Consider the following 27,829-nt stretch of genomic DNA (forward strand, 5'->3'; position numbering starts at 1 on the left):
CTTGCAGCCTCTGGTAAAATCTTCTCACTGGGGAATTGTCCATTAGGAATAATCCTAACCTTTGTTATATTCCATTTTCCCACCCCTTGGTACAAAGACACTTTGCTATTAGAGGATGTGCCACCCTCTTTGGTACTGTCATCGCCAATGATTTATGTATATTATGACTGACAGGGGGTGCTGTTTTGACGCCACTGTTCCTCTATCTTGCCACTCCCAGACAATTGTAAAACATTTTGGAAAGTATAGAAATGAATTCATTAATGTCTAAACATTTTTTTATTGCAGACATAATGCATACTTTTAAATGATATTATGAGCGCTCAACATAAAAATCAAATAAAACATTTTCCTTCAAGTTTAATTCTTAGAAAATACTAATGTTATTGTTCACACTACAACAACAAAATACTTCAACACATCAGAGGAAGAAGTGAAGCGAGAGGTTTTCCTTTCGCCAAAATCGGTCAAATAAATCAAATGCGTTTCCATGGGCTCATTCATTTTTGACCTAAGCTTGTCGCCTGCCTTTCAGCCATTGAGATGGCACATTGTTAGGTGCGGAGACATGAGCATCATCATTATATACAAATATTTGAAACATGTTGTCCTTGAAAGATTGAATTGAGGACTGCTTCTTCTGAGGAGTGCCAATATGGCCAATACATCCATCAGCAATCCAGGGTTTATATACATACATCATTGGTGAAGTGCAGGGTGACCCAAACTTGGTCCTGGTGCGCGTTTTGATTTTTGCTCTTGCACAACACTAGTTGATTCAAATAATCAAAGCTTGATGATGAGTTGGTTATTTGAACCAGCTGTGTAGTGCAACGGCAAAAAAAACAACTAAATGTTCACGGGGGGCAGGACAGAGCATGGGAAACACTGGGTAGTGGAGGGGTAAAAGCAGTTTACGCACCTTTTTTTGCCTAACAGTTCACCCACCTCTTGCAGAAAAAAATGCATTGAAAGTATAGGGAACGTTACATTTACCACCTCGACCTGCAATCAGAGTTTTACTCGGCACATTATTTTCCCATTACTACATCTCTGATCATAACCATAGTAAACTGTACTGTGTAGGACTGTAGCTCTCCTAAACAGCCAACAGGCGGCGCCAGGGTATGAGAGGCGAGTGTAATACCCCGCCCTCCCTTCCCTTGTCGACCACCTTTGAACTACCGCGGGAAACTCATTGCTTGCACTGAAGGATAAGCGCGGTCCGTGTAGGTTATTTACATTGCATAATGGTAAGTTAGTTATACCCTTTTTACAGTCAACACCCTTGCCCCATTTGAATGGCACACGGGCTAACTGGCTCAGCTAGATAGCCAGTTGAAGAAGCTTTGGCTGAACTCTACAGTAGCTAGCGAAGTATATACTATAGCTAGTTTAGCACACTCAGCTAAAACGAACTAGCATGTATGCTAGCTTGGCATGTCTCTGCTAAAAAAAACCTGTTGCGTCCATATGCTAGCTAGGACTATGTTATGTTATATGTGGTTGGCGTTTATTTATGTTCACATGCTCCTCCGAGCTTGCCACGGCCCCTCAGCGAAAGTCTGCGAAGCTTAATTTACACGAATATGTCAAGAGGCACATTGTTTATGTGTCTTTTAAGGGGGGGGGGGGGGGGGTGCAATGTCAACCCCACCTCTGTTTTTGTAAATCGCTGAGGGATGGAGAGATTTAGGCTAAAAAGCCAAATGTATGTTTGATCCGAAAATGTGGTCGGGAATCTTCGTGTAGATGGTATGAAAAGCTCTGTACACGGGTAGGTTTGGGGGGAGGTCGAGTATAAACACGAACTTACTTCCTTGACAACTTCCTTCACAATAGCGCTGCTCTTCTAAGCGCAAGAAGTATGAAGCCCAAAAGTCTGCTGAGGCAGCATCTCAGTAAATGCTGTATAGCCAAGTCGGATGCAATGACTGACCATCCATGAGATAAAAATGATAGTTTTAACCATGTTTTGAGGCTATACAGTTTTACAATTTATATTGGGTTCTGATGGGCTATGACAGTTGAACTGAGCTGCTCATGAGGAATTTATATGTTCAATTCTTCAAGAATCAGTGAATGACTTTCAAGAATCAATTTTGAAAGTCCAAATATGTATATACCATTTACAGATTGCCGTATACGACTGACTTATTCTATTTATTCTCTATTTTTGTCTTGCAGTCCAAAAAAAAAGGTCTCAGTCATGAGGAGAAGAGGACACGCATGATGGAGATTTTCTTTGAGACAGTGAGTTAAAGGAATAGTTCACCAAAACAACATTAGTGTCCTTGCTAATCGATCCCATAACGTGAATGGGATTTGTGCCACAAATTCTTAAATGTTAGCATGTGGAAACGGTGCCAGGGAAACTAAAACCAAAGCAGGAATTGCTGTCATACCTTATCTTCTCCATAGACTTCACTACAGCAGGGTTTCCCAAACTCGGTGCACGTTTTGTTTTTTTGTCCGAGCTCTTCACAGGTAACTCAAATAATCAACCATTCAGTCTTTGATAATTTGAATCAGTTGTTTGTGTTACAGCAACAACAACAAAAACGTGCACCCCTTGGGGTTTCCGAGGACCGAGTTTGGGAAACTGGTCTACAGGGTAAGGAAACCAATGTCATTTTTTGGTGAACTATCCCTTTAGTAATTTGACACTTATGTCTATTTCATAACACACATGCCGTTTCACTTCAAGCTGTGTATGGAGGTCCAAGAGTATCCATGGAGAGTAGTGTGATTGTGGGAGTTTTGAGTCAGTTGGTGAAACCGGGGGCTGGTTTCGCACTGCAGTTAGAAAGCTGCTGCGGATGCCAGGGTTGGCTATGACACCTGAGCTAAAGTAAACAGACCAAACACAGCACCTTGAGCGTGCCTCCATCTCTCAAACACACACACACAGGCTCTCCCTCTAGTGTGAAACACCCTTGGACATGTTGGGGCAGGGAACTTGGTTTCTAAGCTGGGGTTAACCAGTAGAAGAGGTTTTCAGGACGGTACATGCTGTATTGCTGATTCAGAGTAAAGTTAGTTTGAACATGAAATTCTGCCCATGGGAAATATCAGTTCTACGGAGGCTTTTGAAACTGAGCCAAACCCAAAATGCACCCCAAATTGCACCCGTTTCCCTATTTATTACCTTTGCCCAGAACCCTATAGACCCTGGTCAAAAGTAGCGCACTACATAGGGAATAGGGTGGCATGTGCGACGCCGACGCACACTGGGGTTGAATAGCGGGAACCGGGTTACCAAGATGTCCCAACCAACTAACTCCATTTTCACCGGTGAACTTTAACGGCAAGAAACTGGAAGTCTGCAGTTTGACAAGTCTGCAGGGATTTCCTCTTTGTCGCACTCTTACTGGTCACTTAAAGGTTTAAAACCATAGAAATAGAGTTCATTTCTAGGTGTAAAGCATACTTCATATCATGTTTGATCATGTTATAGGCCTATACCGGTTTTGGTATCCTATAACGTTTTCCATGCCCTCTTTGATTTGAAGCAACACCAATAAATGTCTGTTTTCACTGTTGACACACTGAATGCATGCATATGGCCTGTAGGTGTTTTATCTTATGGCCTAGTTGAAAAGGTAGAGCTTCTAGAGTATTAGTTTAGGGCATCTTGGCACCCTCTCTAACTTGCTCATACATAAATATATATATATAGTAGTATGGAGTTGTTGTTTTTTTGTCTTTCTCACCAGAAAGAGGTGTTTCAGCTGAAGGACATCGAGAAAATCGCCCCCAAGACTAAAGGAATAAGTGAGTAATGATTCATTGAGACGAACCAGATGGATCGTTTTACAAGTGAAACCCGGGACTCGTGATTTATTTTCTATATAAATAAAACATGAAATTAAAACATTTCCCTGCGATGCCAAGGTGCCTTTTCTACTCAGTGACGGCATATGGATCCCAAATCTTTAAGACCGGCGTACTAAAATTCCCAGAGGTCGTTTTTTTCCCCCTCTTGAATTTAATAGGGTTAATGTTTTTGGGCCGAGCATTCTGCAGATGCTTGAAGTAGTTCCGCGTCATTTTCTTCCCATGAATGTGCGGTCTGTGTCAACACAGAAAGGTGCCCTCATGCACCCATAACAACATAATGGTAAAACGGTCCCGACATCATTGTCTTGGCAACCGAGTCTAGCCCTAACCACTATGATTCATCCCATATTTAGGCTGTAGTATGGAGTGGGACGACATTACTGCCAAAAGGCACTAACTTCTCATAGCAATGATACAGATGAAACAGCCAAGTTTGGGTATGGGCTGAACTGCATTTGCTTGAACACACAATGAACCCTTTACATGTTGCGTGAGTGTGTCTGTGTATATAGAGAGAGAGAACTTCAATGAAAAGTACATGTTTTAAGTGCTGGTCCCATAGAGAAACAAAGCCGTGCTGTTTTGGTACGCACCCAAAAGGGACGTTATTTTCCTTTTTTTCTTTCTTTTTTTTTATTTTTTTTACAGTGGACGTTACATTAATTTGCGGGAACTTGATCGGGCTGCTCACGACTGATTGGAATCACATGTTTTTTAAGGCCCTGCTCTGGCATCAGGATGTAGTTACGGGGGCAGGGTGGGAGGAGGGGGACTGTGTGATATACACAGCAGTTTATCACACACAGCAGAGAGGGAAGGAGGGAGAGAATGAGAAAGGGAGAGAGTGAGATCAGGGGCCCTCTTTGAATACGTTGAAAATGCATCCATCCTTTTCCTTGATGTAGCCTAATCACTCATTTCAATTCATTGGATTAACGAAACCAAGGATTCAACTACATTGCCTTCCACCAATTCAGCTATGTTATATCAGTGATTATTTGAAGGAATTATATATTTTCAAAAGGCCCCAGGAGAGAGAGAGAGAGAGGCAAACGAGTGAGACAGAGACGAGAAACTAGCAAGTCCAGATGTGCCAGACTATCGAGAAATTTAAGCATGTTTGATAAATGAGGCCCCTGAAATCCTCGTTCCAGAGTTTGCTTGAACAGGGCCCATTAGTTTGATTCTCCCTGCTGCACAACATCCTCCCAGTACTTAAAGTAGAAATTCAGTGCTTTACATATACACAGTATACTAAGTATAGCTAAAGTTTGTAGTGGCTGTTTAGAGAAAACGGAACAATGGATTACAGTTTCTCCTGGCCATAAGACTACTTTCAGGATGTGGAGCCATCTAACTTTAAGTTGTAAAATACTGAACTTTCCCTTTAACACAACTCGCTCCAAATCACACCAGATCAACTTTATTAGTGCTACGGCAGAGGAACAGAACAGTCCATGATGTTGGACTATCGCATTTCACCAGCCGCCCTCGTTCCAGATGTAAGAACGTTCTATTACGCTCGGAGGTAAAGTTTCCTCTGGGTACAGATCTAGGACCAGTGTCCCCTCCCCCAATATATCCTTAACCATTGTGGGGAAAATGCTAAACTGACACAAAATCAACTTCTAGGGGCAACTTCGAAAGCCCTCTATTACTCTCGGCTGATTTGGGATCAGTTAAGAGAGGGAGGGAATACACAAGAGTCCCGGACCTTATTGTTGTAATGAATGTAAAGCGATTATGTGGCTGATGAGTGGGCTAGGTTTGCATCCCAAATGGCACCCTATTCCTTATTTAGTGTACTACTTTTGACCAGGGGTCATTAGCACTTTGGTTTAAAGTAGTGCACTATATAGGGAATAGGATGCCATTTGGGGTGTAGCTTGATTCTGGTCTCGGGACATCTGGACCACAGAGTTGGAAGATCGACGCTATATGAGGCTGGTTAGTATAATGGGCTTTACTCAGTAATATGAAGATTTGAAACAAATCCAGTTGTTTTCTTATGGAGTGTGAATTGATCATTAGGGAACTAGGGCACTAACACATTCCTGGGCTCTACGTGAATTCACCTTTCCGTGATTCCTCACATCCTTTTCAGTCGTATTGGAGGAGATGGTCCAAGGTCCCTCCACTCTGACCTTTTTTCTCCAATGGGTTTTGAGAAGGTGAGGACAGAGGATGCGACAAACCCAGGAAAGATTAACTGAGAAAGAGCCCTTGCCTCTCTCCTCCTGTCTGCAGCACCCATGTCAGTGAAGGAAGTTCTCCAGAGTCTGGTGGATGACAACATGGTGGACTGTGAGAGAGTGGGAACCTCCAACTACTACTGGGCCTTTCCCAGCAAGGCCCTGCACGCCCGCAAGCGCAGGTTGGAGGAGCTGGACAAGCAGGTGATTATAACAGGGGTGTATTGTGGTCTAGCGGTCTAAGCCACTGCCTCTAGAGCATACCGCTGCAGCACGGGTTAGAATCCGACTCACTGCTACAGCAACTTTCTTTCTTCTATTTATCCTATCCAATAAACACTATGTGAGTGGGACTGCCCCCTCAATAGTGTGATCTGTCTTCTTTGTTTCTGGAATTTTGTAACCCTACTGACACTGCGGGGGGGGTGGTGGTGTGTGTGTATATTGGTTTTCAACAGGGCAAAGTACACGGTCACTCCCCCATCTGACCTCTGACCTTAACCTAATGCTGCAGGTCTACTGGCCTCTCCTCCCCTCCAGTTTTAACAGCTTGCTAGACTCTTTATGGAGTTCACGCTGTGACTCACATGGTTCTTATTACAGAACATCTTAGGCCTATAGACCTCACGTACCAGGATTGTGTCCCAAATGGTACCCTATTCTCTACTTAGTGCACTTCTTCTGACCAGGACCTTATTGGATATACTTAACTAAATAACCCTATGTGTCCTGGTCAAAAGTACTGTACTACATAGAGAATAGGGTGCCATTTGGGATGTAGCCCTTGTCTGCATAGTCTCAAGCCCACAGACAGACCGGTGCATTTCCTATCCCAAATGCGTTCTCTGTTCTCAGAGCTGTGGTTAACTGTACTCTGGTTTCTGTAGCTAGCACACCAAGCAGGCACACTTGTTTGCAGTAAAGCATTTGCTTTTATTGTAAGTGGGAGGAATTACTACTACACTCAAACAGGCGATAAGACTTACTGATCACATGTTGTGTGATCAAAATTTCAATTTGTTCATCAAATTGCACTTTACAAATCTTCTAAATAATAAAATATTGACTGTGAAGACAAAATTAAAATGTGTCTAGAGTTGAGTTTGAGGGGAGCGGTTAAGACCGCTGTCTTCAGAGCACACGCACATCCTACCATGTCGGCGTGTGTTCGAAATCCAGCCCACACCCTTCTGGCACAATCTTCTCTCCCATCTTTCCTGTCTTTCTCTCGCTATCTCTGTCCCCAACAAAATAACGAATAAGTAAGGAGTACATTTTCAACGCAGTATCTCATTTGGTCATGATCACAAGAGGCTCTAGGTTCAGAACCAAAGTAGCCTACATCTAAGACCTAATAGTCTCATTGCAGAGTTGTGGGGGGTGGCGGACCCGCTATCAGTAGCGGTGATGAAGGTGGTGTGGCTTGTCACAGGCGCCAGTGTCACTTGGTGGTCCTCTCGATAGCATTTCCTCCTCGTGATGACCCAGATCCCCAGCTCCACGCCACAGACCAGACGTGGTGAAGGTGTGTACTCTGCGGCGAATAAACCGCTTCTGGTCGCCAGTGGTGCCACTGATGCGGCCGCCGCCGAGTTGGAAATTAAACACAGTGGCGTGAATATGTGATGCTTTATCAGTGACTTATTTATATGAGAACCCTCCCGTGTCTTATTCCATAAACAGAGTACAAGGAAGGGGACTGTTTGTTTTGTAGTCTATACAGTTTTAGTAAAATTGTATTTTAATACAATAACTATTGTTTTATCACCGTCTGAACTTTTGAATACAAACCGTTTTAATGCGAGTTATGATGTATAAAGAGATGTCAGTTAACGTGCCCCAAATGACACCCTGTTTCCTGTGTAGGGACACAGCCCATGCCAATGTGTAAGAATACTAGCCAGTGCAAATATTATAGCTGCCAGGTTTTCATACCCGTGTTTACGGTATTACCAGAAGTGCGCACAAGGGGCACTATTTATTTTGACACACAAAACAATATAGGTAACATGTATTTTGATCCAGGAGGAGATTGAATGTCACTGCTGTAACCAAGAAGCTTGATCTTGACATATCGCTACTTAGCTACAAAACCAAATGCATAGCTGGAGCCCTGAGCTGGATATAATTTATTTGACACATCTTAGCTGTCTTATAGTTCTATGTATAAGTAGCACGCACCCCTGCAGGTATTGAAAATAATACCGTTGGTATTTAGAAGTACTCGGATATTCATTATAAATGGTATATCGCCCTAGCCTATGCACAATTTAAGAATTAGATAACGTATGATATTTAGTTATATGTGCATTATTTTTTTATATATTAATGTGCGTGATGAGTAGCTACATGTGTCAAGTTGAAGCCCACAAAACACAACATTGATGTGAAAATTAAATATGGTGTTAAATATTGTGTTCATTCAAGATCTAATTTCTCGCCATAGCATACCGAGGCGAAACAAAGGAAGATGTCTCTGCAGCAGGCTGTCGACAAAGCAAAAGTAGGACGTGAAGATACAGTAAGTACATTTATGCGCACATGCCAACCTTAAAGGGAAAGAAGGCTGTTTATTATCCTTAATTTTATCACTGAAACTGAGTGTCTTACATTAAGACTTATGAATTTGTTAATGATAAGTGATTTGTTTTCATATTGTAAGTTAAAGGACTAGAATCCACACCAGTGAGAGGGGTAGGTGTGTGTGTTGCATATACAGTGCATTTGGAAAATTATTCAGACCCCTTGACTTTTTCCACATTTACGTTACAGCCTTATTCTATAATGGATTAAATAGTTTTTTTCCCCCTTCATCAATCTACACACACAAACCCATAATGACAAAGCAAAAAGAGGTTTTTAGAAATGTTTGTTAATAAATTAAGAATAAAAAAATGGATGTGGAGCGTTGCTGCACAGCTATTTTCAGGTCTCTCCAGAGATGTTCAAGTCTGGGTTGTGGCTGGGCCACTCAAGGACATTCAGAGACTTGTCCCGAAGCCTGCGTTGTCTTGGCTGTGTGCTTAGGGTCGTTGTCCTGTTGGAAGGTGAACCTTCGCCCCAGTCTGAGGTCCTGAGCGCTCTGGAGCAGGATCTCAAGGATCTCTCTGTACTTTGCTCCGTTCATCTTTCCCTTGATCCTGACTAGTCTCCCAGTCCCTGCCTCTGGAAAAACAGTGATGCTGCCACTACCATTCCTCCAGACGTGACGCTTGGCATTCAGTTCAAATAATTCAATCTTGTTTTCTTCAGACCAGAGAATCTTGTTTCTCATGGTCAATTCCTTCACCCTCATGTCTTGGTTTTTGCTCTGACATGCACTGTCAACTTTGTGACCTTTATATAGACAGGTGTGTGCCTTTCCAAATCATGTCCAAACAATTACATTTACCACAGGTGGACTCCAATCAAGTTGGAGAAACATCTCAAGGATAATCAATGGAATTATGGCTGTACCTGAGCTCAATTTCGAGCCTCAGAGCAAATGATCTGAATACTTATGTATTCCCTTTCATATTTATTTCTATAAACCTGTTTTTACATTGTCATTATGGGGTATTGTGTGTAGATTGCTGAGGATTTTTATTTAATCCATTTTAGAATAAGGCTGTAATGTAACAAAATGTGGAAAAAGTCAACGGGTCTGAGTACTTTCCTTAGTGTTAGCGATTGAGGGGGTCAATAGTTACATTTTGAGATATTGTTTTTGACAATGTATTGTTTTGACAATATTGCAATATTGTACCTGCACCAAAACACCTTCCTTCATAGCTGGTTCTCCATCTTTTTAAATGGGGAGCCAATTTTGTTTCCAACACTTCTATTTCCCTGACTGATCAAAATGACGAGCAATATGTTTGGAACATCGAATTGCAATGAAATCACAGTATTGAATCGCAATACAAATAGAATCGTGAGAATTGCAATACATATCATATTGCACCTAAGTGTGGTGATAATATCGTATCGTGAGATACCTGGCAATTCCCTGCCCGAATATGTGTTTGCAGACTTGGTGTGTGTATACTTGTGCATATGTTTGTGTGTACGTAATGTGTGTGTGTCTTTGGATTTTCGCGTGTGTGTGTGTCCACCTATAAAGGAGGAGCGGGCCTCTCTTCTAAAGGAGCTGCAGGCTCTGAGGGAGAAGAGGAGTCATCTGAAGTCAAAGCTGGAGAAGTACAGGGAGTGTGACCCAGAAGTGATCGAGGAGATGAGTGAGTACCCTGTAACCAGCCTCTCAAAAAAAGGAGGCTGCGTCCCAATAATCAGACCGTTTTTTTCCTGAAGTGTGCTCTCGAAGTGCTCACTCAGGCTCCCAAGCGGCACGGCGGTCTAAGACACTGCATCTCAGTGCTAGAGGTGTCACTACAGACCCTGGTTCGATTCCAGGCTATATCACAACCGGCCGTGATGGGAGTCCCATAGGGCGGCGCACAATTGGCCCAGCGTAGTTAGGGTTTGGCCAGGGTAGGCTGTCATTGTGAATAAGAATGAGTTTTTAACTGCATAGTTAAATAAAAATGTCCCTCCAAATGTCAGGCGTTAACTTTTATCTGTACTCCTTTGGTTCTTGAGAAAGAGGCTATTAAGTATTTTATAGGTCATATCAACAATAACTTCTGCTTTAACCACAAGCTCATTTTACCTGTATTTTGAACATTGCCCCAATTTTGTATATCTTCAAACTTTCGCCATTGTTGAAATCTCCCCATACAAATTAAGTTTGGATCGAATTAATAAAAGGAGGGAATCCAATGAAACATCAGGTGCCTCATCTGGACAGATGGCCCGATCCACAGCTGTCCATCAGGCCTTCCTATTAAAAGCCCAGAGGCTGAGGAGAGACCTGGACAGTGTCCAAGAGGGAGAAAGCAATCAAGCAGCCCCATGCCAGTAGCCTACGAGGCCATGCTTAAGTCTCAAATCTGGATCTGCTCCAGTGCGTAGAAATAGAATCGATAGATCGAACATGGCTCCAGTCCAGCACAAGGAAATAGGACACTCCTCATGATGGAGTGGAGACGCCCTCAGATTTGTGCACCTTACAGTTGCGTGAGGCATGTAAAAAAAAGGCAAAGAGCATTCCAAACACAGTCGGCCTACCACTACGGAACATGGCTTTGAATCGGAATGCCCGTTCTATCCCTTTCCAAATCTATGCTTCCCCTCCTTGACTTCTCTGGTTTCAAGTCTTGCTCAGTTTAACCCATCTCTTAAAGTAGAAACTCCGACTAAGCCCATGGCTGTTATTGCGTACACAACATGGCTGACCTCTTGGGCCTGCACAAAACTTAACTGGTCGGGATTAACAGCTTTTAACGGTCTGCCCGTGTCCTGAGTTTATAGACTGTTTATTTTTACACACCTCTCAACTGGTATAGGCACGACAAGCGATTGACTATTTGAAGTCTAAAAAGGAATCGTTGTGGCTTTAGTGTGTGTATATTTGCACTCATGTGATACTCTAAATGTGTGATTGATTTATCTTGTCGTCCTCTCTCCTGTCCGTCGATGCTACGAGGCCTCGCTATTGAGTTGTCAAGCACATGAAGAGTGCTGTCGTTTTAATAGCCCCGACACTGCACTCCACGCCTCCGCTAGTGTCACTGAAGAAGCTGTTACTGTCCAGAGTGACTTAACACACAGACTCTGAACAGAATCTTGGGGAAACAGCTGGCCCCATGTCCATTACAGAGTCCCCTTGGAAAAACAGCCCGTTTCTCAATGATGTACTCACAAGGCTAAACCGCTACAACAGCTGTGTGGTTACCGCGACAGGGAAGTCTTTTAGTCTGTTCTTTTATGGGTTGAACGGGTCCTCTCCATTTTTGCCTGTGAAATTGCTCTGCACGTCAAAATAATAGGCGCAGGCGTACCAATGAAGGCCCTAGCAGGTGTGTGTTTTCAAGTTTGTATTAGTCGTATGTACGGGATACACACAGTATACACCGCCCAACGAAATGCTTACTTGTCGGTTACTTCTCCACAATGCATCAATAACAAAGGATGCGAATACGAACAAGGTGAATGGCTCCGTAGAATAGAATAAACATTTTAGCATGAGTGCCTTCAGAAAGTATTCACACCCCTTAACGATCTGGCCGTAATGACCATGCACTCTTATCTCTACCCGGCACAGCCAGAAGAGGACCCCCCCCACTCAGAGCCTGGTTTCTCTCTAGGTTTCTTCCTAGGTTCCCGCCTTTCAAGGGAGTTTTCCTAGCCACCATGTTTCTACATCTGCATTGCTTGCTGTTTGGGGTTTTAGACTGAGTTTCTGTGCAGCACTTTGACATCTGCTGATGTTAATTAAAAGGGCTTTATAAATACATTTGATTGATTGACCCCTTGACTTTTTCCACATTTTGTTACAAAGTGGGATTCAAATGGATTTTGTTGTAATTTTGTCAACGATCTACACAAGACTCAAAGTGAAAGAAAAATTGTAACATTTTGTAAAAAGAAATAAGAAAAATAAAAAGCATATGTATGTATTAGATAAGTATTTAACCCCCAGAGTCAATACATGTTAGAATCACCTTTTGGCAGCGAATTCATTTGGTGAATTCATTTTCCAATGTCTGGTGGAAAGCAGACTGAACCAGATTTTGCCTGTGCTTAATTCCATTTAGTTTATTTCTTTTATCCTGAAAAACTCCCCAGTCTTTAACGATTACAAGCATACCTGTAACAAGATGTAGCCACCACTATTCTTGAAATGTGTTCTATTGGATTTGCCCCAAACATAACACTTTGTACTCAGGACGCAAAGTTAATTGCTTTGCCATATTTTTTTGCAGTATTACAAACAGGGTGCATGTTTTGGAATAGTTTTATTCTGTAAACTCTTCCTCCTTTTCACTCTGTCAATTAGATTAGTATTGTGGATTAACTACAATGTTGTTGATCCATCCTCAGTCTCCTATCACAGCCATTAAACTCTGTAATTGTTTTAAATTCACCATTGGCCTCATGGTGAAATCCATGAGTGGTTTTCTTCCTCTCTGGCAACTGAGTTCGGAAGGACGCCTGTGTCTTTGTAGTGACTGGGTGTATTGATACACCATCAAAGTATAATTAATAACTTCCCCGTGCTCAAAGGGATATTCAATGTGGGGGGAATGTCCATAGGGGTGTAGGAGGGTGACCAGGTAGTAGGCGACCAGGTAGCTGACTAGTGGTGGCTATTCAGCAGCTGAGGGTAGAAACTATTGGCCAGTCTTTCAGCTTTTTGTACTGCCCATGTCTGAGTGATTTGAAGCAGGGAGAAAAGGATGTGGCTGGGGTCCCTGATGATCATCTTGGCCTTCCTGCGATATCTGGTGTTGTAGCTGTGCTGTTGAGCAGGCAGTGTGTACCCAATGGTGCATTCGGCTGCGCGTATCACCCTCTGAAGAGCCTTTCGGTTCTCGGTGGAGTTGCTGTACCAGGCTGTGATGCAGCCTGACAGTATACTCTCGATGTTGCTCCTGTCAAACTCTGTGAGGGCCCTCGGGGACAGGCCAAATTTCTTCAGCATCCTGAGGTTGAAGAGTTGCTGTCGTGCCTTCTTCACAATGGTGTCTGTGGGGTTAGACCATTTCAGCTTCTCTGAGATGTGTACGCCGAAGAATCTGAAGTTATTGACCGCCTCAACGACGGCTCCGTTCATGAGGATGGGAGCTTGTCTTGCCTGGTTCCTCCTGAAGTCCACAATCAGCTCCTTTGTTTTGCTAACGTTGAGGGAGATGTTGTTTACCTGGCACCACACTGTCGGAGTGCCTACCTCCTCCCTGTAGGCTGTCTCTTCGTTGTCTATGATCAGGCCTACTACTGTTGTGTCTTCAGCAAACTTGATGATGGAGTTGGAACTACCCATGCAGTTGTGGGTATACAGAGGATACAGGAGGGGACCTTCACCACCTGTGGTCGGCCCGTCAGGAAGTCCAGGACCCAGCTCCATAGGGAGTAGTTCAGACCCAGGGCTGTGAGCTTTATAGGGCACTATGTCATTGAAGGCAGAAGTGTAGTCGATGAGCAGCATCCTCACATATACATCACATACGTATAATCCTTTTGTCCAGGTGGGTAAGGGCAGTGTGCACTGCAACAGCGATTGCGTCGTCGTAGGATCTGTCAAGGTGGTAGGCGAATTGGAGAGGGTCGAGTGTGTCGGGGAGGGAGGAGGTGATATGGTCTTTGACTAGCCTCTCAAAGCACTTCATGATGACTGAAGTGAGTGCTATTGGTCGGTAGTCATTCAGTCAATTACTTTCCCTTTCTTGGGCACAGGGTTGATGGCGGACATCTTGAAGCAGGTGGGTATAGAGGCTTGAGCTAGGGAGAGATTGAAAATGTCAGAGAACACAACAGCCAGCTGGTCTGCACATGACTTCTGTGAACGGTGGATGTTGCTGAGGGGAGGACGGCTCATAATAATGGATGGCATGTATCAAACGTGCTTTCCCTGAGCCGTCCTCCCCTCAGCAGCCTCCACTGAAACGATACCTGTTAGCAAAGGTGTCGGCAAGAGAAGACGTGCTTGCAGGGATTTGTGGTCTTGCATGACCGTCTACTTTGAGGCTAATTATCATTTTCGAATCTGAGTAAATAGAGCTGAATATATTGATAAGTCACCTAGTCCGATAGATTTACATGGTTATCAAAATGTCACGCCAGGTTAAGCCTACACGAAAATCCCTTATGGGGAAAAAAACAATTGGAACCATTTTCCCTGTTTGACCGCTAGGTTTTATAGGTATTATGACACCTCCACTATGGGGCTCTATAACAAAGGGGTGGTATACTTACTGACTCAAGACATTTTAACTTTTCATTTTTAATTAATTCCACATTTTTAAAACATAATTCCACTTTGACATTATGGGGTATTGTGTGTAGGCCAGTAACCCAAAAAATTCACCTGTTATACAACACAATGTGGAAAAAGTCAAGTAGTGTGAATGCTTTCTGTAGGCACTGTAATGCAGGAAGGCACAAGTTATAGTCCAATATTTACACATGATTGGGGGACAGCTGTTAATTGTACAGTATTTTGCAATCATAATAAGAGTCTGGTAGCAGCAGATGTGTGTGTGTGTGTGTGTGTGTAGAATGAATGTATGTCTGAGCATGTGCATGTTCTTGTGCATTGCAACCATTGAAGGCATCCCCCCATCACTTATTTGTCTTGACTGGTATCTGAATCCCCCCCCCAAATGGGACTGGAATTGGTTTCTAATTGTGGCCCGTCTAAAGTGGCTCCCTGGTGAAAGTGGATGCCGACCGCTACTCCCCACCGTAGCCCCCACAGCCCGTCCCATGAGCGCTGAAAGACGAGTCCACGGCGAAATGTCAAACCCTCTCCCTGTGTGTGTTCTGCTTAAGTCTGAATGATGAGGCGTGAAAGTCGAATAACGCGATCCAAATCCTACAGACGCACGGCACTCCTAGATTCCCCAGATTGATTGATGGAGGGAGGGAGACAGAATAAGCGGGACCTCCCCTATTCTAGTGCCCCCCGCTAGCGGGTTTACCCACATGTCCTTCAGGAACTGATTGATTCTGGTGACCATTGTCGGCGGTGCGAACCGAAATCCCCGGCGCAGGCGGATGCCAAGGAGGACTCCACCTCCGCCCCTACTGCTTCACCCTTCTCTCTTTCACCACCGTCTCTCTGTCTCCCCCCGCAGCTGTCTCATTGCCGGAGGGGCTCCACAAGGCTGGGCATTTATCCCCGCGTACATTTTCAGATAATCGTCTCAGTGTACCCAATGAAACGCTAATTGTATTTCCAAAGCTGCTAGTGGTTCTCGTGAGGTTACAGGACACCGTGTTGTGTCTAGGTTCAAATGGGGTGTGGATTCAGCCTGCAGTGTGTTAAGACCAGGCAACCCTAGAGAGTCAGGTTCTGGTCTAGCAGAAGGCTGTGGGCATAGGGGTTCATTTAAGGACCTACTATTAGACTTGCTATCAAGAGATTTTGACACTTGATACAACGGAGTTGAACTGAATTCATTAATCCCATTTTTACATTGAAGGACTCAGTCAAGGGATACAAGTAAAACATTAAAAGCAAATAGACTACAAACCTCAGTGGACATTTGTATAATATAAAACCATAGGGTAAAAAAACATGAACATTATTCTGTACTGTAAATATTATGCAGCTGAGCTAAACTTCGCTGTGTTGGCTCCTACAGGTGAGTCTGCTTTGAGTTAACAATTAGCCCCTAGCACTGAAATCCTCGTATTTGGAGAAGCTTGCTGTTTGAGTTATGTGTAGGCTACTTTCGCACAGATTTCCTGCATTGTGTATCATGCCAACTCTCCAAAAAATAATTCCATCTCTGCACAGTCCTCATCCTTGCTTTGATAACTGTTAGGTTCCCCTGCCCTGTGGTCAGTGGGAAGCTGTCCACTCATTTCCACATCACTTCTTTGTGTCTGTCCGTCAGAACAATCCAGAATTCCTTGTCAATTCATTCATGGATAAATACCTGCTGTTTATGATCACTAGGCATGCTCCTCTCCTTAGACAGTCTTGTTGGCTTTGCCCACAGGATTTATTCTCAGTAGAGATGTAGTACACACTGGAGCTGCAATGGCTCCATCCAGAACATTGCTCTTGCCCATAGAGCTGAAGATCATCTCTCTCATCTTGCATCTGATCTCTTGGTTGGCTTCTTGATGCCAGGACCATGACCCCTGAGGGTCACTGTATTAACATGGAGATCCATCATCTTTTCCTATGCCTCACCACTGTCAGTAGTGTCGTAGATACTTGGATATCTCCACTACTTATGCCACTGAGTTACCCCAACAACAACAAAAAGCATGCACTGTACTCTTGCATGGTTCTCTCTAATTTTATTGCAAAAAATAGCTTTGACCTTTTGAAAATAGCAAAACATTTTTTATTTTTTATTTCCCCACATTTTTAAGCAAATGTTCAAAATTACTGAAACTCATTCTTAAAAGCTCATATTTTGTTCAATCATATTCCAATATCCCTGTGACTTCCTAATAGAAAGTTACCTCACTTTCAGGGCTCTCCAGTGTGACCATTTTACTCCCATATGTGCCTAAATATTTTAATGACCAGTAGTTTTGTTATCATCTCTTAAGTGGGGAGACAACTTGGGAGTAGCTGACTCACTTGACTGTTGACGTTGATTGAGGAAACCACCAGTGTTATGGAAAGTAACAGTTTCCAGTTTTTAGAAATGTTAGAAAATCTATTAAATTAAATACAGAAATATCTCATTTACGTAAGTGTTCACACCCCTTTGCGATGACACTACAAATTGAGCTCAGGTGCATCCAATTTAATTTGATCATCTTTGAGATGTCACTACAACTTGATTGGAGTACACCTGGCCCTCTGACCAAACTGAGCAAATGGGCAAGAAGAACCTTGGTCAGGGAGGTGACCAAGAACACAGTGACATCTCTGACAGAACTACAGAGTTCCTTGGCTGAGAAGGGAGAACCTGCCAGAAGGACAACAATCTAAAGCACTTCACCAATCTGGGCTTTATGGGAGAGTCGCCAAATGGAAGCCACTCCTGAGAAAAAGGCACATGACGGCATGCCTGGAGTTTGCAAAAAGGCACGTGAAAGACCGGTCATTGGGCAAAAGATTGTGGGCTGATGAGACAAAGTAACTCCTTGGCTTGAATGCGAAGCGCTATGTCTGGAGAAAACCAGGCACAGCTCATCACCCGTCTAACACCATCCCTACCGTGAAGCATGGTGGTGGCAGCATCATGCTATGGGGATGCTTTTCAGCGGCAGGGACTGGGAGACTGGTAAGGATAGAGGGAACAATGAATGGAGCCAAATGCAGGTAAATCCTTGATGAGAACCTGCTTCAGAGCGCAAACGACCTTAGACTGGGGCAAAGATTTACATTCCAACTGGACAATGACCCCAAGCATACAGCCAAAGCCATGCTGGAATGGCTTCAGAACAAGAATATGAAAGTCCTTCAGCGGTCAAGCCAAAGCCCAGACTTGAATCGCATTGAAAATCTGTGGAAATACTTGATTGTTGTTCCCCTGCCGCTCCCCATCTAACTTAACAGAGTTTGAGAAATTCTGCAAGGAAGAATGGGAGAAAATCACCAAATCCAGATGTGCCAAGCTGACAGACATACCCAAGATGACTCAAAGCTGTAATTACAGATGACTCAAAGATGCTTCTACAAAATCTATTTAATCTATTTTTATTCAGGCTGTAACATAACAAAATGTGGAAATAGTCATGGGGTATGAATACTTTCTGAAGGCACTGTAAGTACCCCAGCAGTGTTAGGTCATTTTATCTTTGAAAACTCAAACATTGAACAGATCTTTTAAATTCAGCAATACAGTGTCTCCAATGGATGTGTTAAAAGTAAATGGTGGTACTTCAAACCGAAATGTACATGTGAGCCTGCTTTGACTTAGCAGTTGGCCCCTTAGCAATGAGGGGTTTGGAGTTTCAGTTATTGATATGCTACTTTCTCACAGATCCAAAGGCGCATTTCACTGCATTGTGTATTATGCCAGCTCTCCTCTGGGGCAGAAATACAAGTCCTTCGCTCCACACAGTCCTTTTCCTTGCCCTGATAGCTGTTAGGCTCCCCTTGCGCACTGTGGTCAGTGGGGTGCTGTAAACCCGTTGCCAGGTCCCTTCTTCATCTCGATCAGTTAGACCAATCCAGAATCCCTTGTCGATGAATTAATAGATAAATGGCTATTCCTCTCTGCTGTTTATGGTCACAAGGTCTGCTCCTCTTCTTAGACGGTTCTGTCTGCACACCTGAAGCTGAAATATCGCCATTCCCTTTGAGAATATTGCCCTAGCGCAGAGCCCGTAACTGGTCTTTCTCAGCAGAGCAGTGGTTTCTAAAAACACTCACCCACAAATCATTCCATTATAGTGGACATGCATGCCTGTGATCCCAGCCAGTAGAAGTATACATAGCAACCCCAGACACACTGCAGCAGCTCTTTTCACTGAGCTCTCCGAAACGAGATACTGGTTGTCTCCTTGGGGTGTTTCCCTCTGTCTCAGTGCTGGGGTCAAGGGGTCAAGGCCTCTGAGGCTGCCTGCACTGCTGTAAGTATTGACAAGATGTTGCTGTAGCTATTTACGCTCCTCTGCCTCACCACTGTCAATGCTGTCTTTTGTTGTCATAGATACTCTGACATCTCCATGTACTACCGATGTCTGGCTGATTCAACCAAAATCTCTACTGCTCTTTTTAATACGTCTCTGATCTGAATGTGTGATGGAACTGTGCGGTTAGGGACTTCCTGTGTTATACCAGGAAGAGAAAGTCTAAAATATGTGACTGGCTGTAACACGGTTATTGTCAACTTGAGGCGGGCCTCATCAGTGTGAGTATTTGAAAAGCCTGTACAGTCACCAAGCTTATGTCCATTTCTACCTTCATTTCCCTTCTTAAAGCTTGAGTAGCTTCAGCACCAGCTATTAGATTTGCTTTCAAGAGATCTTGATACAACTATGGGTTAAACTGAATTTATTTAGTTTATTTTTAACATGTTAAGTATTCAGTCAAGGGGTACAATTCAAACATTAAAAGGAAATAAAGTACTTCAATTGACATTGATAAGACATCCATACAAAACCATTAGGCAAACATTAACAGCACTCAATGCAGTTAAGAAATGCAGCTGAGCCATACATTGCTGGCTTGGTTCCTACAGGTGAGTCTGCTTTGAGTTAGGAGTTAGCCACTGGCATGGATGCCTTCCTGTTTTGAGAAGTCAATTTATAACTTTTGTGTATGGGCTGGCTACCATCTCATAGATCCAGAAGTACAATTCACTGCATTCTTCTCTCGGGTAGAGAAATGGGTCCATCACTCTGCATAGTCTTCATCCTTGCCCTGAAAACTCCGGTTCTCCTCTTAACGAATACCCTGTAGACAGAGTTGTGTCATCCGCCAATGTTTATGATCACCAGGTCTGCTTTCCTCCCAGGATATAGTCTCCGTAGAGATGAAGTACAAACTGGAGCTAAAATGTCTCCATCCCAGTTTCTCTAGCCCAGAGAGCTTTTCTTGTAGACTGACAATCACTTTATTATAGTGGACACTCAGGCCTATGATCTCAGCCAGAAGAACAACAGCCCCAGACACACTGCAGCAACTCTGGACGGTCTGGAGTGCTGATCTCCTGCTCGGCTCTTTGGGGTGTTGCCCTTTGTCTCAGTGCTGGGATCATGACCCCTGAGGGTGCCTGCACTTCTGTAGACATTAACAAGATGCTTCTGTATATATTCATATTTACTCTGTTCTGCCTCACCCCTGTCAATGCTGTCTTTTGTTGTCATGGAGATTGAGAGGTCTGAGTATCTATGTACTACCTATGTCCTTCCGACTCATCCAGAATGTCTTTACTGCTGTCTAGTACATGTCTCTGCCATGTGAATGTGACAGTTCTGTTTAGCTAGGGACTCGGTTGGGGACCTCCTGTCATACCAGGAAGAGAGATGAGTCTATATATGTGACTGGCTGTAGCACGGTTATTTTAAGTTGAGGTGGCCAGATTGCTCTGCCAAAAAAGCGGTTGAGGAGTGGGCCTAGCACATTCACATTATTGAAAAGGATGGCAAAAAATACACTAATTATGTACACAGTTTAACTGCCAGAGTGAGACGTCTAACTTCTATTCCATTTTTTTTATTTCACTTGGAAAGTCAGTTAAGAACATATTCTTATTTTACAATGACGGCCTACCCCGGCCAATCCCTCTGACCCGGACAACGCTCAGCCAATTGTGCGCCGCCCTTTGCGATTCCCGATCACGCCGGTTGTGATACAGCCCGGGATCAAACCAGGGTCTGTAGTGATGCCTCTAGCCCTGAGATGCAGTGCCTTAGACCGCTGCACCACTCGGGAGTCCAAAACTTCTATCTAACATGTGGTTCTTCAATAGACCCAAATAGGGTTTAAAAAATAAACTGTTACCTTTGCTGTCAAAGGTAACAACTCAGAAAAGCGCTGTATGAGTTTACTTTTATTATAATGAACAAAAATACAAACGCAACATGTGAAGTGTTGGTCCCATGTTTCATGAGCTGAAATAAAAAATCCCAGACATTTTCCATATGTACAAAAACCTTACCTCAAATTTAATGCGCAAATTTGTTTACATCTCTGTTAATAAGCATTTATCTGTTGCTAAGATATTCCATCCACCTGACAGGTGTGGCATATCAATAAGCTGATTTTAAACAGCAGGATCACTACACAGGTCACACCTTGTGCTGGGGACAAGAAAAGGCCACTCTTAAAATGTGGATCTTTGTCACAACACAATGCCACAGATATCTCAAGTTTTTAGGGAGCATGCAATTGGCATGCTGACTGCAGGAATGTCCACCAGAGCTGTTGCCAGATCATTTTGTTAATTTCTCTACCTTAAGCCACCTACAACGTTGCTTGAGAGAATTTGGCAGTACGTCCAACTGGCCTCACAGCCACAAACAACTTGTAACCACGCCAGCCCAGGGCCTTCACATGCGACTTCTTCACCTGGGGGATCGTCTGGGATCAGCCACCCGGATAGCTGATGAAACTGTGGGTTTGCACAACTGAAGAATTTCTGCATAAAGTGTCAGAAATCGTCTCAGGAAGCTCACCTACGTGCTCGTCGTTCTCACCGGGATCTTGACCTGATGTTTGGTGTCGACTTCAGTGGACAAATGCAAATAACCGACTTCAGTGGACAAATGCTCACGTTCGATGGCCGCTGGCACGCTGGAGAAGTGTACTCTTCAGCGTTTCAACTGTACCAGGCAGATGCAGATGGCAGACAGAGATCCTGAGGCGCATTGTTGTGCCATTCATCCGCTGCCATCACCTTATGTTTCAGCATAATGCCCCATGTCGCAAAGATCTGTACACAATTCCTGGAAGCCGAAAATGTCCCAGTACTTCCATGGCCTGCATACTCACTAGACATGTCACCCGTTGAGCATGTTTGGGATTCTCTGGATCGACATCTACGACAGCTTTTTCCAGTTCCTGCCAATATTCAGCAACTTCGCACAGCCATTGAAGAGGAGTGGGACAACATTCCACAGACCTCAATCAACTGCTTTATCAACTTTATGCGAAGGAGAAGTCGTGCTGCATGAGGCAAAGGGTGGTCACACCAGATACTGACAGGTTTTCTGATCCACACCCCTACTTTTTATTTTATCTGTGACCAACAGATGCATATCTGTTTTCCCAGGCATGTGAAATCCATAGGTTAGAGCCTCATTTATTCATTTCAATTGACTGATTTCCTTATATGAACTATAACTCATTCAAATCTTTGAAAGTGCTGCATTTAATATTTGTGTTCAGTGTAGGTGAAACTCAGAGCAGATTACTTTTAAAAACCTGTATCAGTCAACACGCTCATATACAATTTTAACCTGAATTAGAGTTGTTAAAGCTGGACTAGCTCCAGCAGTTTTTAATTGATCTACACTGCTGCTTGTCTTAACTTGCTATCCTTTTACCAGCCTCAGAGACATCAAGGATCTCTAAACAGAACTCCCTTCCAAAGCACAGCAACTCTTGCCGTTATTGCCAGGGACAACATTTACACACACAGGCGCTATGGATATACTGTCATTCCGCTATGGACGTTTAATCTTTGTTATAAGTTCAGGGTTTAGTGTTAAGACTGACATAAGCGCTTTGTTTGGTGTCTTTGTGCTATGATAGCGTGGTGCTTTGTAAAGAATAGATTTCAGATAAAGTTGGCCCTGGTCTTTCAGCTTCAATAGGATTGCTTAAGTCAGATGTTTTTGTTTTTCTAGACCAGCGTCAAATCTGTTAGTAATTTGTGTGGACATAAACCTTGATTTATGCTTACTTACATTAAACATTTATGCTTACTTAAACACTTGAGCATTTTATGCTCACTTTTATTTCTTTGCACATACAACCTTTTCTTGTAAATTTGAGTTGCCATTGAAATCTAGTTGAGCAAGCAAAAGAGGGGAAATGAAATTTGCAATTCAAAGTGCGGCCTCTGACATGTTGTCAAGTTTGTTCCCCATAACCCGTTTTCGTTTTAGTATCCTCTCTTACATGAGAAGACTCACTTATTGTTACTCATTTGACCATTTCCCACACAGCCTTTGATTAAACCTGTGTAAGTACGTTGACTTGGACATAGTTACTGTATGTATTCTTTGGTCTCAATGGGTTTGGTTAATTAGTTCTAGTTAAAGAGAGTGAAACGATATAGCTCTGTCCTTTTTCCTGATTGAGCCGTATTGAGTTCTTGTTCTTTGGGGACATAGGCCTGTGACTTGCGTGAGAAACCAAAAAAACAGGCCACAGAAATAACATTTAGATTTATTTCAGATGGCTGTTGCATTCGTTTCTACAGCAAAAGGTACAAGTCACGTTAACCCCTGCCTCAACTTGCTGATCCGAAGCAAGATTTCCTTTTCTCTTCTAATAACCACTCAGCATATCATCACCTGTGTCAAATCTGATCCAGGAACGGCTCCTTCGAGGGCATCTTTTCCCTGGAGACGGAGGTGTTTCTTGGCTTCCAGCGAACAATGCGGCTTTGGCCAAGCTTATGTGGTCCAGCTCCCCCTTGGCTGGCGCTCCCGTGCCCCTCTGCCAAGAAATTGGATCCCCAGCGCTGCAATCTTTCTTCGGCGCTAGGCTGGGTAGCATGTTACACTGACATAGCAGATTGATCTGCCATCTCCCCCCGAGCCACGGCTATTCACAAAGGGCTGTAATGGATGGGGCACACAGGGTAACTCTCACTTTGAAATTGAAAGTGGTTGGTGTGCGCTCGAGGTGATGGATTAGCTTGGAAGCGGCGTCACGGCTGGGGAGTCGGACTGCGGGAGGGATTTCTCTGGTCAGAGCAAAGGAAAAAGAAACGCACTCCCCCGCATAATATACTGTTCAGCCAAAGGGCTCGACTCCAATTCAAGTAAAACTGGTTTGTGTAGTAGTGTATAAACGTACCCTTTTGTTTCCTGTAGTCAAGTGATATGTAAGAGTTTTCTACTAAATGCATCGTCTGGTTTCCCAAACCCAGATTACTCCTGGACTAAAATGCATGCTCAAATGTCTAGAAAGGGCTTTTAAAGTAGGCATTGGGTCAGGGATACCTACCCTCAATGTCTGATTTGTTTATGGTCTTTGTCCAACATGGCAGACTTTTGCATAAGTACAGTACCTATGTGTTGATGGTAGGTTTGTGTCTTGCAGGAAAGTCCAATGTCACAGCTAAAGAGGCAGTGTCCAGATGGACAGGTAAGTCAACTGAAAGACTAACCTGACTAACACGCACAACATGAGCAGACTGCTAGACTGTATGGACATTGCACTGGATTGGATGAGTCAACGTGGTGGAGGCAAAAGCCTCAACTTTTACTGGCCATTTTCACTCAAAAAACACACAAGAAATCCAGACAAACGCACAACTTTTCTTCCCCTGACCTTTTTTTTGAGTCATGTAGGAAAAAAACGTTAAAGGGGCGTTTCTCTGGGAATCCCATTCTGTGATGACCAAGGTCTTGTTTGCCATCACAGAAAACAACACCTGAAGGTTCTGAAAACCCAATGTACCTACTAACTAACTGCAGCCCTAAGCACTCCCCATTGTGTGCACTACGTGAACCCGATGGTAACCTGGCTCGACCAGTGACCTCAGGCTGATTATGATCGTGGGGAGGCTCTACAGGGAGTTAGGGGCTGCTAGGTGGTGTGTAGTGAGGAGCAGGGTTAGTGTTTACATACTAGCTATCGTGTTGCAGTGGATAACTCCCCTTAATCTACGGCCCTTTCACACTGGGTGAACAAACACATATATATATATATATATATTTCTCACACATACACACTCACTATCACACACAGCCTTGCATGCACACACACACCCCAGGGTTCACACCACCACCCACTCTGTAAATACAGTGTCATTACATGACGTTAGCGATTTGAAAGTTATCCGGCCTGGGTTTATTGTTAAGCCCGACAAGTGAACTTAAAAGTGCAATTAGACCTATCCATTGATCCTGCGGACCCCAGGGAGGGAAAGTGCTCTGCTAACCTTCTCATATAGGATCAACATTTACTTACAACAAATCTCCATTTGGCAACATTGAGGTCACGTCAGAATTGTTTAAATTTAAGTTATATTTGTTGTTGATCGGTTTGATGAATGATAATGCGATGCATCAAAGTGAGAACACACCAATATGCGCTGATCCCATTGGTCTAATTTCACTATTTGTCAAATAATTCATTTCACAGTCAGTTTTGAATGAATGAGCTCAGTGAGAAATATCACTTGTTAATAAAGTAGTTTTCTAATCATTGTATTTTTGTCCGCAGATAACGTCTTTGCCATCAAGTCGTGGGCCAAGAGGAAGTTTGGTTTCGACGACGGACGCATCGATAAAGCCTTTGGGATACCTGAAGATTTTGATTACATGGACTGACTGCACAATCTGTCATTTTAATTCATTGTTTTTGTTATATGAGTGGCCTCCATTGCACACAATGCAAGTCAAACATGTTACTTTATGTTGAAAGGACACTAAGTCCACTCAGGCAAGCCCCCCAAAAAACAGCCTTATGTTTTCCGTAGTTGACTCGGAGCAGCTGCAATTTTGGCATTCGCTCAAGGCCCTTGCAGGTGCAAATGCTGCTTATGTGGAACCTGAGAAGGCGCTGTGCTAACCTTTGGGCTGTTCCGTGGTGGTGGGGGGGGGGGCTACTTTTGGGACACCTGTTTGCATGAAAATCGAGAGCCCAGAGTCGTTGACGGAAATTAGCTGTGTCCAGCACTTCGACCCCCCCCCCCCCCCCCCCCCACACACACACACACACACTCCACACACAGAAAAAGAGGCAGCACATCAAACACCCATGCGATGTTACAAATCTAATCTTACCTGATTTAAACAGATGTAAATGAATACAGCCACTCATGTTGTTTTTGCTCCCCCCCATGTCCCTTATCTCTCTTTTCATAATTTACTTTGACAAAAGAAGCATGTGGCACCAGGACTGACTGAACTTGCCTTATCTCATGTTTAAATCAAAAGAGGGAGAGGGTCGTTGTGGACAAAAGGTGCTTGGTGATTGACAATGCAGTGGTGTGGAGAGTGACGCAAGGAGCACCAAAACACAAATGGAAGCGCCACTGAAATATCGTTGAGGAGGCTGGCTGTACAGTGGGGATACGTTTAGAATTCACAACATTTAGAAGCTCCATAAATTAACTCCCTGTAAATGTGCTTTATGGTCTTGTGGTTCTGCAGAGTCTAGACTGAGGTGTTCAGGTTTTGTTGTTGAAAACATAATGGATGATCCATTTGAATGGTAACATTTCAATAAAGTCTTAGTGTTATGTTTTATCTTACTTAACTGTTGTGTTTTCCACAGGCCTACATGTACCTTAACTGATTTCATATGCCTCGAATTTCCAAGCAACAGGGTGAATGCATCACCTTTCATTTTCTGTCTGAACTGGAATGTGGCGAAAACCTCTCAAACAAAGGGCAGCATTTTTCTGCTGTACACTGCGATTTATTCCAATGTGGTATGAGCAAAAAGGGTATTGTTGCCGTGAACGGTCCAGAATTACTTTTGTGCTTTTGCTGTCTGTATTTGACAGATTTTATCAAACTGCACAAACAATGGTTATAATTTGTGCTCATGGAGTTGACTCTCCAGATGCCATTATACTACTAGAGGTCAAATGTCAACCCATTTGTTCAAAATGAAAAGTATTCACACAGATCCTACCCATTTCTTCACTTTGCAGTGACAATACATCTACAGTTTGAATGATCATTTACTGCTTTATCCTTTCTTATGCATGTATTTCAAAATGTTCAATGTATTCCTAATTCCATTTTCTCATTACAGCAGATTCAGCATTATTATATATAGGGAAAGGGGGAGATTTAGTCAGTTGTAAAACTGAATGCATTCTTCTGAAAACTGTCTTCCGCATTTAACCAAACCCCTCTGAATCAGAGGCGTATAGGGGGTGACTTTATTCGAAGTCCATGTGCCTGGGGAACAGTTGTTGGGCGTTAACTGCCTTGCTCAGGGGCAGAACGATAGATATTTACCTTGGCGGTTCTGAGATTTGATCCAGCAACCTTTTGGTTACTGGCCCAACACTTCTACCAGCCAGGCTACTGCCGCCCAGTAGGATGTGCTGCTACTACTATACTGTGCAAAAATATAATATATAAACGCAGCATGTAAAGTGTTACTTTCTTGAACTGAAATAAAAGATCCCAGACATGTTCCATATGTACAACAAGCTTATTTCTCTCAAATTTTGTAAATTTGTTTATATCCCTATATGTGAGCAATTCTTATTTGCCAAGATAATCCATCCACCTGACAGGTGTGGCATATCAAGAAGCTGATTAAACAGCATGATCCTTACACAGGTGCACCTTGTGCTGAGAACAATAAAAGGCCACTCTTAAAATGTGCAGTTTTGTCACACAACTCAATTCTACAGATGTCTCATGTTTTGAGGGAGTGTGCAATTGGCATGTACGTCCAACTGGCCTCAACCTCAGACCACGTGTACCCACGCCAGTTTAGGACCTCTACCTGCGAGATTGTCTGAGACCAGCCACCCGGACAACTGATGAAACAAGAGTATTCCCCTTTTGTGGGGAAAAACAAATTCTGATTGACTGGGCCTGGCTCCCCAGTTGGTGGGCCTATGCCCTCCCAGGCCCACACATCGCTGCACCCCTACCCAGTCATGTGAAATCCATAGATTAGGGCCTAA

General features: G+C 43.4%; 1 protein-coding gene across 1 annotated transcript; it reads left to right on the forward strand.

Moving 5' to 3' along the window:
• The first annotated feature begins 1,109 nt into the window (after window positions 1–1,109).
• Window positions 1,110–27,337, forward strand: LOC110534317 (meiotic nuclear division protein 1 homolog). Its single transcript, XM_021619104.3, has 8 exons — window positions 1,110–1,253; window positions 2,188–2,253; window positions 3,717–3,774; window positions 6,088–6,236; window positions 8,479–8,553; window positions 10,135–10,249; window positions 24,268–24,312; window positions 25,396–27,337. Exons 1-8 carry the CDS (start codon window positions 1,251–1,253, stop codon window positions 25,500–25,502), a joined length of 618 nt encoding a protein of 205 aa, XP_021474779.1. The 5' UTR covers window positions 1,110–1,250; the 3' UTR covers window positions 25,503–27,337.
• The last annotated feature ends 492 nt before the right edge of the window (window positions 27,338–27,829 follow it).

Source organism: Oncorhynchus mykiss, chromosome 10 (assembly GCF_057628025.1).
Source record: "Oncorhynchus mykiss isolate SJ-2025 chromosome 10, ASM5762802v1, whole genome shotgun sequence".
Taxonomy (NCBI): Eukaryota; Metazoa; Chordata; class Actinopteri; order Salmoniformes; family Salmonidae; genus Oncorhynchus; species Oncorhynchus mykiss.

Coding starts and splice junctions, on each gene's coding strand:
- LOC110534317 (XM_021619104.3), top strand. Junction 2,254..3,716: donor TGGAGATTTTCTTTGAGACA/GTGAGTTAAAGG, acceptor CTTTCTCACCAG/AAAGAGGTGTTTCAGCTGAA. Junction 8,554..10,134: donor AAGTAGGACGTGAAGATACA/GTAAGTACATTT, acceptor CCACCTATAAAG/GAGGAGCGGGCCTCTCTTCT.